The sequence below is a fragment of the Neopsephotus bourkii genome, unplaced genomic scaffold (genome assembly GCF_033783945.1).
Source record: "Neopsephotus bourkii isolate Nb327-2 ecotype Australia unplaced genomic scaffold, CSIRO-AGI_Nbou_v1 NB_940, whole genome shotgun sequence".
NCBI classification, from domain to species: domain Eukaryota; kingdom Metazoa; phylum Chordata; class Aves; order Psittaciformes; family Psittacidae; genus Neopsephotus; species Neopsephotus bourkii.
In genome coordinates this window covers 1,178,177-1,197,320 of record NW_026901434.1, presented here as the reverse complement: position 1 = coordinate 1,197,320, position 19,144 = coordinate 1,178,177, and the positions used below count along the sequence as shown (strand labels likewise).

At 40.4% G+C, this 19,144-nt stretch overlaps 1 protein-coding gene across 23 annotated transcripts in view; it reads right to left on the bottom strand.

Moving 5' to 3' along the window:
- The window catches only part of RBFOX1 (RNA binding fox-1 homolog 1), a 1,299,775-nt gene that overhangs the window by 909,295 nt on the left and 371,336 nt on the right, over nucleotides 1-19,144 (bottom strand). For 3 of the 23 annotated variants that reach the window (XM_061358258.1, XM_061358265.1, XM_061358272.1), the window contains exon 1: nucleotides 3,497-3,793. The exons of 13 other annotated variants lie outside the window; for them this stretch is intronic. In XM_061358258.1, coding sequence (XP_061214242.1) covers nucleotides 3,497-3,499 — 3 coding nt within the window. In that variant the 5' untranslated portion in view covers nucleotides 3,500-3,793. Of the gene's footprint in view, nucleotides 1-2,445; nucleotides 2,539-3,014; nucleotides 3,119-3,496; nucleotides 3,794-19,144 lie in introns of those variants that run through there. 7 more of the 23 variants (XM_061358257.1, XM_061358263.1, XM_061358269.1 and 4 more) reach the window with 4 other exon arrangements.

The window sequence follows — 19,144 nt, the reverse complement described above, 5'->3', positions numbered from 1 at the left end:
TACAGTTATGAAAGGAAAGTGTAATTAATACTGATAGAGAACTTCATAAGCACTTTCCTGTTCACTCGGAAAAGCATACATTCAGAATAGGTGATAAAACCCAGTACGTACTGATAATATATTCAAGAATAGACAACATAACATTTTGAGAAGATTTCCACCGCAAAATTATTATGGTCGCTGGAAAAAATCAATTATTTAATTAAAAGGGTTGAACTACTCATAAAATGTGCAACTAAGCAAAGAATTAAAAACAAAGAGTGAGAATAAAAAAAAATGACTTCTCATTAATGACTTGGTAAAGGACCTCAGAGACAGAAGCTTTCTGCTCTCAGGAAGTATTACAGCTCAATTTCTGCACAACCACATCAAGAAGGGCTGCTGCAGGAAGCAATCGAGACACCTTCACAATCAAGACCATAAACAGTCAGACCACCTCATATTCTGTGTGCTACTCCTTTAAGCCCTGACCATTCACTTGTTCCCTACTCCTCAGCTTTATTCACATGCTACTTTTATGACGGTGCATGAGCCAACAGCATCCCCCAGCCTCTCCCAGAGAGAGTTCTGACATGCACAAAATAGACACAGTTAAAAACACCACGTTTTCCAGCTACTATATTTCTCTCAAGCTGTAGCATTACATATCAACCTTAATTATGGAAGATTCATCCTTTTCAGACTAATACACCTTTCAGACAACTGTATGCTTAATGTAGCCATGCCTTCCATGACCAAAAATAACATTTCTTCTTGTGGCCAGTACTAGGAGTTCTATCTTTACAGTACATAATGCTTATGATTACATTTACAAATCAGATAATGCTATTTCAAAACTGCAGCATGATAAATTAAAATGTTGAATTATTTAACTCAGTCACTGGTCTCATCAGTCCTGTGTTTCCAACCAGCTCAACTTCGCCCAGTGTAAGTGAATACCGTACAGCTCTTCAACAAAGCTTGCCTGTTTGCACAAAGTGAGACCAAGGATATTATTTCCATCAAATCCCTCCTAAAAACTAGGCAAAACCTGGTAAAGCCAGCTTATACATCAGGCTGGCAGGGAAGCTGTAGGTCCCCTAGACAGCAGTACAAAATACTGGAGAGAGACTGACTTGGTCTACCAGAGGGAGAGACTGTAGGGAATGAGACAAGATTCTTTAAAAAGAATGAAGAACACATACTATAAAAAAAAAAAAAAAAAAAAAAAAAGTGATGAAGGGAAAAAAAATCAAAAGGAGAAAGAAAAGAGGAGAAGGAGAACAAAAAAAGTACCCAGCCATCCGCCATAGATGACACAGGTATGAGCTGATCCTGCCCTGGGCAGAAAGACTGACTACAGGAGTGGCTGAGTGCCCTTCGGCCCTGCTCTTCCATGTTTAACTTCAAAGGGACTTTGTGGAGGTACACATCTTGGGAAGAGAGAAGAAGCTTCAAAACCTGCCAGGACCAGCAGCCATAGCCTAAGGACATCACATCCTCCCTCCTTTGCAGCAAAACATCCCTGCAGGTTAGTAAGGGATTACATATGTGCAGAGTGTGTAGGCAACAATATAATAATTCACAGTGCTAGAAATTGGACCTTGTAATTGTACACGTGCACTCATATTCTGTACTGGAAACATATCACATTATGCATCCAGGAATTAACAATCCCACTCTCCTCCTCGACACTTGACTCCTGCTAGTATTTCTGTCATTTAAGGTACCCTTTCATGAAAGCTAGAAAAGCATCCTCATCACGTCAAGGACACCAAGCACTTCAATTACAAGAACCATAAAAATCATCAAAGTACTGTGCATTTTATTCATTGCATTTGTCAGCTACATTACTGATAGCCAGTTATGTACTAATAGAAAAAAAAGAAATATAGTCTTGACACTATAAACACAGACTTCATCTCAGGAAATGCCAAATCCTTCGCCTAGTGTATTTACGAGAAGAATAAATTGTAAATGAAACTTGGGTAGCCAAGCCTTCAAAGCCTGCACAACATAGGTACTAGATCTGGACTATAATCAGAAATGCTACATAAAAACAATTCCTCAAAAATCCTGTAACAAAAAATCACTCAAGTAAAAGAAAATAAAAATAAATTTAAGATGCCGTAGTTTGAGCCCTTCTAAATTGCTACTATAATTCTGATAACTGGAGCATGGGATAGCAAATACTTTTCTAAAAACTAAATGATCTACTGAGATATGCGTTGAAAATTCACACACACATGCACCCCTGCCACTCTTCCCACTATATATTTTCTCAAGCAGCTGCAACTATTTGGTCTTTAAAAAAATCATTATTCGATTATGAGAACTAACTCATGCCAGTTTAGACTGTAGGACATTCACAACCATCAGTCTCTACCACAGAGTGAAAAAATCTTGCTTCTACTTTTACAGCCCACACATACAATTGTTTTCACGCTGCTCAATGACAAAACATACAGTATCCTTCCTCTCTGAAGTATCATCAAGCTTGAAGTAAGAAGCGAAGCAAGGCACTTGACATTCTTGGGACACCATCGTCAGTGCCTGCTGCATTGTATTATCTAAATCATCTTGAATAAGCTGAATTTTATTGAAAGTGAAAAAACAGCCATCACTGAACCCCTTCAGAACCTACCATACTCTGACACTTTTGAAATTCAGAGAGCATATAAACAAAAGCTGCAGATTTGGACAAGATCTTTCACACTTCGCTGCTGTGAATCACTCCAGAGTCAAACTTCAGACCACATTTGTTTCACCATCTGCTGCCACGTTGAGTTGGCAGCACAACATCCAACAGCCACATCACAGATTTTGGAAAGGCAGAACGTGTGCCCCTCTGCACTGCCAAACCGTGCCTCAGCCGAGGACCGGCACTAGGTGGAACTGCCTATAGGTTTCAGTGTGGCTTCACCTATAGTGAACACGTATATAGCCAACACTGACACCTTTCTCCCTGAAAGAAAATTATAGGAGAAAACGGCACGATGAATCGCCTTTAAAACAAGTAAATGTTGACGACTTACAGACAAGTAGCTCCCCAGCATCTAAACACCTGCACTCTTTTAACTAGTAACTCAGCTGAAACCCAGCTGGCCATTTTTCTTCTTGTCATTCGCGGGCCACCTCCGTGCCAGCGTTTTCCCCCGGCAATACCCTTCTCCGCGCCTCTCCGCGGGAGGACGCTCAGCCCGCCCCGCCGCACGGGGATGGCCGCTCCAGCCCCTCAGCCAGCGCCGCGCGTCCTCGCCCCCGGCTCCCACCGCAGCGCCCGGTCCCCGAGAGCCCCTCCCCGGTCGGCGGACGCCCCGCGGACGCGCAACCCTCCGCCATGAAACTTTCCGGCCGTGGCGACCGGGCTCTTCGGGCGCGGCTGCCGGCCGGGCAGGGCAGGGCAGGGCAGGGCGGAGCAGAGTGGGGCCGGGCGCAGCCCCTGCCGCTGTGCACCTTCCAGGTGCCCCGCACCAAGCGGCCCCGAACCTCCCGCCAGGCCCCAGCCGAAACTCACCATAAAGAGGCGAGCGCAGGCGAAGGGTCGCGGCGCTTCTCCCGTCCGGAACGGGCGGCCCCGTCAGGCGAGTCCCGGGGGGACGCGGCTCCCCGCCGCCGCAGCAGCCCCTTCCCCGCAGAAAGCACCGCCGCCCTCACCGCCGCATGCCGCGCCCCGCCGCCCGGCTGCCCCTGGGCTCGCCGCGAACCGGCAGCGGGGCGCCCGGCCCGCCCGCGAGCAGCGGAGAGACCCCGGGGGCCGTCCCCGCCTTCGGAAGGGGTGAGGGACGGGGAGCGGCTTTCCGCTCGGCTCAGCTGCGGCCGGCGGGAGCCCGGCACCGGCTGGACCCAGGCACCTTCCCGGGGATGGAGGCGCCGCCGCTCTCCAGCCGGAGCGGAAAGTGGCTCCGGAGCGGCGGGCGAGCGGAGGTGACCTTCAAGCCCGGCAGGGCGGGCTGGGGCGGGGGGCGGTCGGCGGGGGGGGGGGGGGGCGTTGCGCCCCGGGAGGCGGCGGCGGCAGCGGCAGCACCCCCCGCTCGGGAGCGGCGGAGGCGGCGGAGGACGGCGGGATGCAGCGGGAGGGGAGCGGGGCTCGGCGCGGAAGGCACGCGCACGCCCGCGATTGGCGGCCGCGCGGCGGCGCCCGGGCAACCCCAGAGGCACCCCCCACACCCCGAACCGCCCCACAGCGCGGTATCGGGGCACCGTGGGTCACGGCGGCTGCGGTCGGGCGCTGCGCCGGGGCGGAACCTCCCCGAGTCACCGACGGCGCGATCCCAACTTTTTGTTCTCGACGGAGCGGTGAGAGACCCCGGCGGGAGCGGGCACGGGCTGTCACCGCTCACGGACACACACACACGAAGTGGCACTCGGGAAATAGCTGATTAAAACGATGCCCTCGGCGATACCCGGGCACCCCCGCCTGCTCCCTTCCCTTCCTCTTCCCCAAAGGAAACCAAGTCTTACAAGAATTGTAACGCTCCGCTAATGAGAAAAGCATCGCAGCATCCCTGAACGCATCAATTACTGTTAAATCAGGCTGACAGCAGCTATTTATGAGAAAGTTTTGGGGAAAAAACCAAACATCAAGACCTGCCAGAACACTGCCTCGTCCTTTTCAGTGCATGATCTGTACCGATCACGCATTTTTGCACTGCTCAACCGTCAGTTACAATAAATTAATGCCACAGAGATTTATTTCAGCATGTAAACTTATATCAATCACATACAGGTAGTCTGAAGACAAGACAGACATGCTACCCCCTGTGGTTTAGGAGTAGGGAATTGTTTGAAGTATATAGACAGAAAATGAAACCCAGTAATAATGCAGGTAATAACAAGGAGGCAAGCTTTAAATCACAAACAAACAAACAAACAAACAAATCCTTAAAAGAACTTTACAGGAATAACCTCCCCATAATTTCTTTCATCTGTGCAGAAAATAAATACAGCCAAAATACTCTGAAATTCAAGCGTAGTTTGCACATACATCACATACCTCAAAAGCACATCCCTGTATCCCAGTGCCTCTACTTGTGGTTTTGGGGCTTGGCCTATTTCTTTTGCTGTTTTAAGATCCAGCATGTCATAATGCACTGCAACTGCTCAGGACTGTACTTTTAACAACACACACACACACACACACACACACACACACACAAGTTTATGAATCTGGGTCGTTTCAAACAACAAGCTCAGAATTTATTACTCCTCATCACACACAAGCAGTGTTAAACTACAGGCTGGAAACCTTTAGCTACACCTTGTTTACATCTGTCAGACTACTGAGAGATATGAAGTTAGTCCAAGATTCATTTTCAAGATCAAAATTTCTATTATCAAGTCCTTACAAGAGTCTCTCAAAATGGACATCACACTCTGACGGCTGAACCCCAGTAAGTTCGTATAAAGATCCCTGGGTGGATCTTTAAATCCGTGTTGTGGATTTCCTTCACTTCTTATTTCAGCTTTCAAGTTCACTACTCTAAATCAACACAAAGGCTGCTGTGAGAGGCTCATGTGTCCCACAGATGCCAACTGGAGGTCAAAATGTTATGCTAATGGTCTTTAAACTACTACAGAAGGATTTTACACTGAGCAACTTTGGTTATTCCTTGCAGTAGAAAATACCTAAACCTGTATTTACTGATCTGTCAATGAGAAAGTAATACTAGCAGAAGATTAGTGAGTACAAATTAAACATAATGCTGGCAAAATATCTTCAGCTCTTCCTTAATTTGTATATTTAGGCCCCTCATAAGAAAATATTATACATTCCAATTATATATCACTGACTTCTTTGGCAGGTTTGTCATACGGACAAATACCTCCTACTTCACCAGCACTTTCATAAAGACTGAAGTAATACAAAAACCTGAAAGACAAACTTCCATGTAAAAGATTTCAAACTTTTGAGTATACAAGCTCATGCAATAGAGGCAAACTTTGTCCCCGGTGAAATTTTTGCAACAAAGTTCTCCAGGGCAAATCCCAGCTCACAGCGCTTACCACTGGTGGATTCAGAGTAACAGTAGATTCTGCTTCCTATATGCTGAAAGACCCTTGTACAGGACCATGCAATGCTAGGGTTATAGAACACAGCGAGAATGGGCTGTCTAGTGTCTTCTCCATTTTTTAGGCATCTCAATTTCTTTTGAGTTTGACCTGTAGTTTTTCAATATTCACTCAGCTGTCTGTACAGCACTGGCAGTATTTCTCTAGCCAGCTGGCAGTTTCAAGACTGAAGAATTAAAAGCTATTTTAAGATGCTAAAATAATAAACAGGTGGAGTTCACAAAAATATACGAGCTGTACCAAAATCCTGCATTAAAGAACATAGAAATCTCACAAACTGAAATCAACAAAATGTTGCCTTCAAGCATTTGAGCATTCCTGTTGAGTAGTGAATGCTCAGTGGGGTGTTAAGGACTACTCACAGAACTAAAACTAAATCATGTCCAGGTTGCTAGTTTCATCTGTTCTTGATTACAGACATGAGTATGTATGAAATGACTAGAGCAAAGCTTGTCTTTGGGATCTCAATACCTACAGATTCTCCTCTTGTATAAATGCTGTCAAAAAGGTTCCCTTGGGTTATTTTTTGTAACCAGGTTCCCTTTGTTCCCTTCACATGAAAGAGCTTTGAACTGCAAGTTGTATCTTGCTTAAAAGAAATCCATACCCAAAAGTTTGCCATCATTCTTACATATAGGCTCCCAGCTGAGGTTAAAGTTTTGGTTTAGTCAGTGGCTGTAAGAAGAAATGACTGTTGGTTACAAGACATGACTGATAAATTACGGGCAGAGAAACAGCAGCCAGCAGAGATCGCATCATATTCTTACATGGGTCAGTGCCAGTGCAGAGAACAGCATCCAAATACTGTTTCCTGTTCCAGATCTCCAGGCATTAAAATATTTCCTTTCCTAAACATGATGTATCCAAATGTACCTGCCTGTCTTTTCAACAGTAACTGTCTTCAGAAAGGTATCTTGCTATTCATCCGTATTTGTAATATTCACTACATTTGAAGCATTCAATAAAAAACAATGGTGATTCTACCCTGAAGTCATAACCGCATGAATACACAATTCACTGTAATTTCTATAGGAAATGTTTACAAACAAAACAGACAAATTTAATAGAATTGTCTAGTAATGTACTCGAACAAGTTGGCTTCAGGAGACATTTTCCAATTTAAAGGAAATTATCAACAGCAAGAAAACAAAATAAAGGGCAGGTAATGAAAGGCTCGGTTGAAACATGGTGTTTCGATAAAATTCCAGTCAAAGATTAGTTCTTAAAGTATTCTAACAGATTTCTTTTTCTGAATAAAAGCCTATTTCAAGTTTTTTTTTGAAACATTTTCCCTTCCAATAAAATGTTTTCAGAGTTTATTTCATTATTTATTTTTTTCCCCAGATTGAATTGGAAATAAAACTGTTGTGCAATTATTCCAATCAGGAAACACCTAGACCCTCATGAAAAACAATCGAGTTTGCACCTTCTGCAAGAAAGCAGCTGGTCAGCAAAAAACAAAAAAAGAAAGTTGTTGCTGTTTTCCTGGCTGATGGGTTCTGGAACAGATGAAATATCTTGGAGCACAAGACTCATATTGCAAAACTGAGAGCTTGTCGTGAGCAAGGTGGAGCAGACATACCCTGAAGACCAAAGGGAGCAGGAAGTGAGGAACACACCACAAAGGCAAGCATCAACATAGATGCACAAAACTTACTCAACCCAATAAACTACTTTTAAGTTGCTAGACTAAAAAATAATACTTGAAGAGGGGGTTACTTAAGGAAACTATTCAACGGTCATAAGGTTACTCAGCTTTAATGAAATATTTTCATCATCCTTCCTCTTCTTTCATATACCATCTTGATCTTCAGAGGCTGTAGTGATTAAGGTTCCTTCAGCTTCCATCTAGGCTGTCTGTTTTGTCTGCTGTCAGCCTGTTGAGGTCTTCAAACTCATTGTGGACATGCACTCATAACTCTGATTGGCTCTTCTCCCATACATTTTTGCAAACCAGACAATTAGCACCCTTTCTTTCAGCTACCCAGACCATATATTCTTCTCCTTATGAACACTTTTAACGAAATCTGGGCCAGTAAGGCAATTGCTAATGCTGCAGGACCAAATGTTGTACATAGGAATATGTGGGAGGATCACTGGCAGCTGAAAGTCTGCGATTTGCTTCCCATTCTCTAATCAGCATCAGGAGGCAAGAAGATTGTCTCTTTTTCTCTGTATAACTTTTGAAACATGATCGCCCTTTTCTCCCATGTAACTTGTGAAACACAGGGTTAGGCAACTTATAGCAGACCGTCTCCTAGTTTAAGGAAGTGTTACTCACAACAGAGCTGGTTGTGAGTGACCAACTCTACCTAAACTGTATTTCAGACAGAGAACAGCTCATGAGCAACATCTGAAACCAAACAGACACACATGTACAATGAAATATTGTCAGGTGCAGTGCCCAGTGACTTGCCTTTAGAATTAATTTGTTGTCCAATCCTGCAATTATAAGTGACAAACAGGTAAGTGATGATTAGTGCAGTAGAAGAAAAAAAAAATTCCTTGCTTCTTAGGAAAAAAAAAAAAAAGAAAGAAAATAGATCTATGAAAAATAGATCTAAAGAAAACAAATCTATATGGGAGATTAACTGGAAGAATGGTTGGACAAAGTAATTGTTATGAACAGCTGTTGTGGTTTAAGCCCAGCCACGCAGCCTCTCACTCACTCCCCCTCCACCCTCCCCCCCACTCCCGGAGGGATGGGGAGGAGAATTGAAAGAATGTAACTCCCACGGGTTGAGATAAGAACAGTCCAGTAACTAAGGTATAACACAAATCACTACTGCTGCTACCAGTAATAATAATGATAGGGGAAATAACAAGGGAAGAGAATACAACCGTTAATCACCCCCCTACCAATACCCAGCCCAACCGAGCAGTGATCTAGCCCTCCTGGGTGACTGCCCCCAGTTCTACATCCTGGGCATGACGTGCTGTGGTATGGAATACCTCTTTGGTCAGTTTGGGTCAGGTGTCCTGTCTCTGCTTCCTCCCAGCTTCCCCTCCTCCCTGGCAGAGCATGAGACCCAGAAAGTCCTTGGTCAGACTGAACATTTGAGCAGTAACTAAAAACATCGGTGTTATCAGCACTGCTCCCAGGCTGAAAGTGAAAACCACAGCAGTGCACCAGCTACTAAGAAGGAGAAAAATGACTGCTACTGCTGAACCCAGGACAACAGCAGACTAAGTAAATGCTGCAGATGCTGGAACAAAACAAAACAAACAAAAAAAAAAATCAAGAGAAAGTGGGAAAAAAAAAAGTTTTGAAGTCTTCAAAACAGAAAGATTCCATGTATTTGTAAGAATTATATAAATAGTATATACATATTTAATGTTTTAAAAATTCATAATACCTTTGCAGCAAAGAATGTCTACAACATATCCACAACCGCTGCAAATGTGTTCCTTCATTTGAAGGGCTGTTCATTTCACTATCAGTGGTAAGTGAACACAGAAGCCATTCCCAGTGAAAGATGCAAGCTGCAAGTAAAATGAATCCATTAGTGCTGGTTGCTGGTGTATTACAGATTTCAGTGCCATAAACACTTCATGAATCATCTTCAAAGTAATTATTGTTAGTATATACTTCGGTAAGAGTCTGTTGATAGTTAACCCTTCAGATGTTATCAGGAAGTGCAGCCTTGAAGGATTTGGAGAAAGACAGCATCTTGATTCTTGAAATTCATGGCAAAACAGAAATCCTGACACAAGACACAAACTTAAGGAAATGGAGAAAAAAACAGCTTTCACACATAAAACATGAAATAAAAGACGTTACATTCTGTGCACAAACCATTCTGGTGGTGGTGGTGATGTTTAACCTCAGAGTTCTTAAGAGCGCTCTTTCATTCTTGACAATTCACAGCATCTTGAGCACTTGCTGTTTTCTGGATGATTGTTGAATGGAGTTGAATAAGGACAGTGATGATAGCTCTGGAGTTTTGGTTAGATTGAATGTGTCATTTGCTTGTGCTTTGTAGAGCAAGAATTACTTGCTGTGCACCAAATACTGAAATCTGAACAGTTTAATGCTTTTGTCTTGGTGTCAGAAGGTGGCATTAAGCCAGTGTTGTTCTGTTGCTATTTTTGCCTTTTTGTTCATATAGTTCTACTTAGGAAAATAATTCTGGGATATTTGACACAAACTTTTACATTATTTTTACATTTATGTTTCAGATTTCAGTCCCTCAAAGAATATCAGTAACTATACTTGCACATAGATTTAATATCTACTTAATTAAGAATGTAGTTATTTAGTAGATTCTTTAAGTAGAAAGACAATGCTTCTATTTTTCATGCCCTAATAGCAGTAACTGCTTGTCATATATCTAAGTACCTATAAATTAGGGAGTTTCCAACTTATTTGTCAGTGATAAAATGTTAATCTGTTTCATTTCTCCAGGGAGTTGTTATTCTGAAATACCATTTCTCTCTCCTCTGACTTTGACTTAAAGCATATATAAAATTTCTCTTGAAGAAACATCCTGAAGAAACAACTCCATGCCCAGCTCATCACCCATTTTTTTACCTGTGTGCTTTATCTTCAAGTGATTTTGAGAGTGCCTTGGGATTGAAGACTGTTCAGATAGGGCTGATAGCTTATTGCTTTACATGTGGAAAAAAGGTCAAGCTAGTTTAACTGACCTTTCCTGTAGGAAAATTACAGGTTTGCGTGTTGTCTTTTTGTTACCCTGTGTGGATGGACTGGTTTATCAGGTTCTGTGCTTTCCTTTCTTCTTTATATTCAGCCATTTATATTTAGGCAATAGAAGTGTTGAAAAGAATTATCAAAATCAATAGCATAAGCATTTTTTCTTCAAGTGCGGAACACTGGCAAGGGAGGAGGCATGCCCTGCTACTTAAAGAACCACAAGCCACTTCCCCTTTCTCATCAGCTCTCAAACGGTTTTCTTCCCTTTAAAATGAAGAAAATGACCTTGTCTTTCTTTGTAAAAGAGCTACTAGATGATTTAGATGTAAACACACAGCCAGGCTACTGAGGAAATTCTGTGCTGGCCTGCATGGACCATGCCATGGAGCTATTGTTCCAAGGAGCATGCTCTTCTTTTATAAACAAAGTAAATACTGCAGATGCTACAGAAAGGCTTTGTAGTTCTTGTCATAAATATGGACACTTTGACAGACTAGAGGCTATCCTCATCTTCTCAACACTTGGGTAATTAATAATTCATGGGGAAAGTACCTGAACTGGAGAGTGTAGTTATGCAATTGTAGAAGACATTCAGGGTATACTTGGTGCTATGATATGTTGTCTGTAATTCCTGCATTGCCACAGCAGGATCCAGCATGATTGAAGCCCTGAGACTTTTTAATGGTTTCTTCAAGCGTAACTTCTTCTGGTTGTGCCATAATTAATAAACTTTTAAATACAGAGTCATTTGTACAGGTTTGGAAGCATTTCTCCATAGTTGCAGAATATGCAGTTTTCTCTTTCTAAAGCTGTCTGAACAAATTGGCACCTATGACATCTTCAGAATGTGCTAACATTTTCATCACAACCTCTAACTTTTCATCCGACAGCTGGGGAACTTATTGACTGAAACTTTCATTTACATATATACAAAACTTAAAATTCTTATTTGAAGTATTAACTGAAACACTCCTATTCAGAGGCAGAATTTGCAAAATCTGTCATGAAAACTCAAACTCGGGAATTTCTAGCTAGCCTTTGTAGTTCCTGAGTTACTGGGTCTTAACATTATCATCTATCCCTCAGTGTAACTATGGGTTTAGCATTATTCCATGAACTGAAGTTGTAATTCCTGGAGTGAGGACTAATATAGTTGACAACCACTTGCCTAACATCACATTTAAAACAGTTTTATCAACAACAAATACAGAGAAGCTATTGTTTTGCCAAGAGAAAGAGAAGAAAGAAATCTCCTGGAAATAATGAAATCTTCCAAAATATTTAGCTCTAGATCCATATTGCATTAAACAGAAAATCAAACTGAAAAGTAGCCCATTATAAATAGGAAATAATAAAGGACAAAACCTGCAGAAGTGTATTGACTCACTTTTATGCGTAGAGAGTCCCAGAAAATCCAAGAGCTGCAAAAAGTCAGATCTGCCACAATCTCTGCCTACACATCTTTAGGAATTAAACTAGAGTTATAGAAAAAGGTAATTTCTTTCTAGTATTTTTATCACTAATGTATTCACATCTCTGGTCTCGTATGCAGAATATATATTAGATTCATAAAAATGAATTGAAATTTACTGTTTCCTGGATTATCTTATTCCAGTTAAATCCTTGATTCATAAGGCAATTGCTGAAGATAAATAGAAGTTCATGAATTGTTCATAAACTGCAAAAAAATCAGAAGCAAGAGATGAAAAATGTAAGACACACAACCCTTCATTCGCAGGCCACAAATTCAAGTCCAGGTTTGAGATCTGCAGCAGCCACGATCCATTTTCATCTTATCACCTGAAGGCCTTCTGGTAGCATTTGTGAACTCAGTCTGTACCCTTAGTTCCATCTTTATAGGATAAGTGGCCACATAAATAATTCACTGAACCCTGGAACTTGTCAGAAACAAGAGGTTGTGAAATGTGAAGACTCCTTCATCCTCCCAACTCTATAAACAGCACATATGAGCTAATTTTCTAACCTTTCACTAAACTTTATGTGAAAGTAGACACATAAGAGTTCTTGCACATATTTAATAAAATAAAGCTCCTCAAATATCTATTTTTTTAATAATGTACTCCTCTGGAAATACTGCCTTTGAGGTTTTTCTGTTCTTTGTTGGAAAATGATTAGGAAACCTTCTCACAAGGGACCTTTGGCTACGCAACTGTTAAAAAAAAAGCAAGCTTCTCCTTAACTGAGTAATTTCCACCTTCTGTTGTTAGATGGGAGTACTTCAGAGGCACACTTACTTGAAAGAAAGCACAGAGGGGGGCAGGGAAACATGCCACTATTTATTTTAGGTTTTTCATGTTTTGTGTGTTATGGGAGAGATTAATGGGATATTTAATGAAATGTGATAATGTGTGGAACCTTAAGCATTTTTTAATACGCATGAGAGAGAAGACATGGAGATTGATCCCCACCTTTCTCTTGGCAGGCAGTAAACAGCACTCTTGAAGTGATTCCCGGTGTAACACTTGAGCCACTTATCTGCAGCATTTTGGTTCTAATGACTTTGAGCCTATGATGTTGTGAAGGACAACTCCTCTCCAGTGCTGAGATGAAGAGATGCTGATAGCCACTAATGCTCAGATGAAGTCTGTATTAAAAATTAAGAGTACATGGGTACTAAGGGTTTTTTCTCTATAACTGCTTCCATGAGACTAGAGTTTTAAATAAGTCAGGTTTTCATAAGATTTTATGCAAATTTAAATACTTTGCCCATTCTCAATCTGTCAGAAGAATTTTACTGAGAAAATGATTGAAAGTAGGCATGTATTTTTTTCTTAAAAGGTTGGCTACATCATCACCTTGAGACCTTAGTTGAAACAGATGTAGGAATTGTACTTCTGGACCAGCTTGCACCTGCACAGAACACCACTGGAAAACTGTGCCCAGTGCTCTCCATTTACTACCATTCACTACACTACATCTCTTTTTAGAGCAAGTGAAAATTAAGCCCACAGTAGCCTGCAGGCTGTCCAGATGCACACAAGTTGAGAAGTGATCTGAGAACTGTCACTGTGCCAGATGTTTGAATTAACAAACAAATAGCACTCCTTCAAACACTTGCACTTACAAAAGCAGTCAACACAAATATATGATATCAGACATATTATACAGCTGTGGCTATTTCAGCTGTACCTGTCAATAAAACAGTGCTTTTTAGGTAAGAAATGTGTTGAAATAACCTACTTCCAGTGATGATAGTCATACTGCAGCAACATCGCACATTTCAGTACTTTGATACGTCAGAGATTTTCTAACGTGTATTTCCAGTCAGCCAATGAATTCAGAAAATACCACATCGAGACACAGATAAAAAAAGGTGCTTAATACAGTTTTACAAATCACCTTTGTGAATTGCCTTTATGCAAATAAAGGCCACATGTTAATTGCAGATCTGTTTAAATATTGTAAGGGATTAAGCAGTTATGTTTTTATGTAATGGAGTCAATAAAACACCAATACGCTCTTTTCCAGTCTACTATATAAACTTAATTATGAGTTAAACTGTTAGTGAACCTATAGTAACTTTACACTGAGAACAAGACAGGTTGTAACAGGCTAACCAGGGCTATGCATAACATCAATTTCCATGATAGTTCAACTAGACACCCTCTGCTTCAGAAAACTCCTTTAGGTTACAATTTATTCCTTGAAGAAACAAGTTTTTTAAAGCTGACATGGCAGTAGGAGTTAGGCTTCCAAGGGGCTTGATCCTTGTCAGAATGAGAGTTAGGACCCCAAACCACTCGTAAATGCTATAGATTTTATAGAAAAAGCTGCTTGATTCATCTTTAGCAGACTGCAAGGTTTCTGACCAACTGTAAGGGGCCACTACTGATTTTTGTTATTAACCTCATCTGACAGATAATTTGTTTCTCCGTTAACATTAATCCCTGTAAAATATTTCTGATGGTTCTCCAATTAATCCATGCCTTTTTTTGATTGCAGACTCATTGCAGAGTAAGTTAATACTTTTTAGGAGTATGTGTGGCAAAAAAAGAATGAACTTATCTTTAAAAAGAAGGCTTTCTTGAAAAAGAAGCATGTCACCACTTTCATGTTTCCCAGGCCTGAAAAGAGGTCAACTATTATCCATATGTAAGGATTCCTAGGTAAAAGATTCCGAAGCATATAACATTAAGGGCTTATATTGTATTCTTACACCAAACACTCTTAAAATGCTTCAGCACAATTCAAATAAAAACCAAAACTCAATGGGTAGATCATACGTTCTTTGTAACTGGTGAGAGATGTGTGGAACACAATTTCTCTTTCCTTCTTTGTACTATACTGTACTTTCGTAATAGTAATGGGAAACCTCCATTTAGTGGCATCGGGTAAACATGGGAACATGATGGCGTAAGCATTTAGTTCCATTAATAAAACAAATGTATCACGGCTGAACTGTGTGGCAACAAAACAAAGACCTTTTGCAGGGACCATTGCTTTCTGCAGCATTTAGGGAGTTTGTGTCAGCTTCATTTTAAGCTCAGCAATAGAACCATCGATTTAATTAGGTAGGAAACAATGAAAAAGGCATAGAAATTGATTTGGGAGGTGGAAAGTACACAGTTTTGGTGAGATTTTCCCTGAATTTCTCATGAGCAGCCCAGTTAATACATAAGTATGCATGTTTAAATTCCCATGTTAACACACAGAAAAACTGGAAGACTTCCTTCACCTATGAACTGTTATTACTGCTTCCTACATATGCAGGAAATCGGTATCAGAGAATTTCACAGCCGTATTCTCAAGCCTCTTGTCACAGCTGTGAAGATGAGTAGTATAAGGCCTGATCACTTAGTGGTCTATGCCTTACGCAGATATCTCCCTGTGCCCCAAAGTGGTTGCATATAAAACATAAAAAATCCAAGGCAGCATATCCATGTCTTATACAAACTTTTTAAAAACCTTAGGTTGCTATAAATGTTAAGTAAAGTGAATGGGAAAGAGCAACAGACCCCAAAAGCTTTTCTGATTACCTCTTCCCACATATGTCACCCTAAAGCCCCTCAGCTACTACAACCTTGCCATGTAATTCCAATACAGCAGTGAGACCTGTTAGGAAGCAGTAAATTATGCAAACTAGCTAAAATGAAGGCAGCAAAGTCATTCTTTGTAGAAAACCCACCATGTTGAATGTTTGCTGTCACTCACTAGGGATAAACAATATACCTTTGTGCACATCTGTTGTTTATCTCTGTCGCACAAGTATAACTGACACATAGCATACAGTGCATTTCACCTTTCCACTGACTAGAACCATGAACAGTTGAACTGACCATAACTCACTCTGTAACGTTAGTTGTGTTTTGAAGAATATTCTGTCCTAACTCTGTACTCAGTCAAGATACTAAGTCTGTGTTTCAAAAACACATTGACTGCATACTAACAAAGTAAAATGAATTTCATAACAATTAACCTTTATCCATTAGAATTAAAAGTCTATGCAAATCCTACAGCAAGACATAATTCTTCCACAACATTGACAAAATCACTCCCTCTTACTTTTTTGTTGACTTTTCATTTCTAGTACCTTGAATATAATATTCTTGTCCTCATCCTCCATTTCTTCCTGCTCTCCTTTTATCTGCATGTTTCCTCATTTCTCTGTTTCATCACAGTAGCTTGTATTACTTGTATTCTACTGTATTTTACATCTTTCTTTCCACTGGACAGCCTCCTATGACTTGAGTGCCGAGAGTGAAATCTCTCCACCATTTTACCATTCCTGAGTAACAAAGTGGACAGAAGTTTTGAAGAGGCCTCATGATTTATGTATTTTCATTGAGCATTCTTCACCTTCTGTAAAGTGTCAGAAAATAATGAGGTGATGAAAAGTTTTTGAAACAGGATGTGAAAGGCCATACATCAAGACATTGTACTCTAGTAACCCACTCCAAGCTCCCCTTTGTATTCCATTTTTGATCAAACCATTCCAAGGTTTTTAATAAAAGGATCACACTAGTAGAAGACTGGACTTTACTACAATGAACAAATGAGAAACTTCAATGCGAATAACATGTTAACACATTTGGTTTTATCTTGTTAGATATTTATAATTTCTACAGTGTAAAATTATTTAAACCTCATTAACCTCATGATTACCACTACTATAAGGTGAATTTTGTTTTCATAAACTCTACCAAACATGGCTCAGAAGTACCAAAAAACCATCTCTAAAGCAGGTTAGTAAATCTATGTAACAATCCTGGAGCTGAAGGAGCGCACAGCCTGCCTTACAAAGGTTTGAGGAAGATTTATCCAAGGAACACATGCAATCTGTTCTCTAATGGCTACAAGGACTTCAGCAAGGTAAGCCTCGTTCTTTTCAAGACACCACCAGCTTGGCTGACAGGCTCAGCTCTGTCTTGCAGTGGGCCCGTTATAGCCAACTGGAACCAGTCCGAGTTATTTTCTTAGCCTTTCTATAGCAGCAGATTGAAAACCACCTTCAATGTGTCAAATGAATAACAATAAAACTCTCTCAGAGACTTAAGATAGTAATGCAAAAGAGGGATTTGCTGTTCTAAATCAGAAGTGCAATTATCTGTAAAACTGAATTTGCATATTTACTTTCTCGAAAGCTTTTATTTAGAAAGCTGTGGGATACTCCTTTGGAAACTGGCAACACTAGACACAACAAGTATTAAAAACAATTATTAAACTTGTTTCAAATGTTGATCTTTACCTGAAGATCATATGAAAAATGCCCAATCATAACAGAAATGTTCACTCCTGAATGTTTTCCATCACCTTTTTTGCTTCATGAAGTTTGCCTCCAATCAGATTCTGCTTGTTGTACTTGCCAGGGTAGACCCCGTGGCTTACAGCCATGACTGTGCCCTCATAGCCAGTTTGTATTTATATAACTTCCTCATACTGTGAAAGAATTCCTATCTTACTTATACAGCTGTAGAAAAATCAAGCCAAAAGACTTCTGAAAAAACAGCACACTGTAATCCATTCTAAAATAAAATGAAAAGATCACCTTATCTCATTATTAAAATGCATATGCATACATCTGCTCATAAATAATTTACAACTCCAGTAAGGTTTCATTCATGAGATGTAATGAACAAAGTCGCTATAAATTTTAAAGGAATTTACAATTATTTCACTACAGCATGTTAATAAGAGAAAGACTATTATTTGAAAGTAATAGAGCACAAAAATAAGGCTATATCTTGTCTCAGGTCATATAAACCTTCATTTAAAGACTATCAGTGTGTTTTGGTTCTTAGAGGTAGTGACACAAAACTAATTCATGGTGACCAGGCAGAAGGCATCCAGCTGGAGAAAACACCCCCAATAATCAATGACAAAAGAGTCACCTTACTCGGGTTTTCACTGCAAACTGAGACAGCTTCAGCACACACTGGTTACCCACTCACCCCTCTGCCAAAAAGGGAAAGATCTGAAGAGCTAATTAAGCCTGAAATTATGTGCCATCATGGAATATTTGCCTGCAATGCAAGTGCTTCTGATCCAGAGGTAGGCTCATAATTTACCCAGTGACTACAGGCACACATAATTTTATTGTTCTGGGTGAGAATAGCACATATACAGGCAACTGCTGTGTTTTTATTTAAGGCAAAAATTATGTGAACCTATGGCAAGTGTTTGGAGAAAAATTAACCATGACAATGAGGAGTGGTTACAGTTACAGGTCTCATACTGCACACTTCTCCATCATATGGAATTCAGTACAATGTCTTCTGTTTTACAGCAGTCACATACAATTTTGAAAAGAAAACCTATAGGAATAAACAGACACTACTGCTTCCACCTAGAGCTTCATGCTGCTTTTAATGATCCATCAGGTGAGAATCATGTAAAGCAGACAAAATCAAAATTGCTTCCCATTCTGAAATCCCTAGCTATGGAAATACACATTTTCTTTTATATGACAATCCATGAGCCTTTTGCAGAAAACTCTCAAATTGGTGCATGCAGGCCCAGCAGGCTGTAGAAACTGGGTACAGCCTACATTTAAATTTAGGATCATCATCTCTTTTTGAGAGAAGAATCAAATGATACTTACAATTATAGCTTTCCCATTTACTGCATTCTCAGGTAATATTTACAATAAAACCAAAGCACCTGCACATTTTTAATAGCATACTATCAAAAAAATTGGTTTATACAGAGAAAAGATAAGGACATTGTGATCACAGCCTATTTTGGTAACACTACAATTACTTCACCCTTAGTAACAAAAGTAATTTTTTGTTTCAGTTAACCTCTGTCCTATTAGACACTTCCAGAGATTTTAAGAAAGGATATATCCGGTAACTGTTTTGTGTTCTGGAGACATTATATCACTGTATTCCTTCCCTAATAGTTCCATTACAGTTTAGCTGCACATCTTTATGTTTGTCTTACATGTGATATGACACACTCTCAACTTCAGTATGTAACACT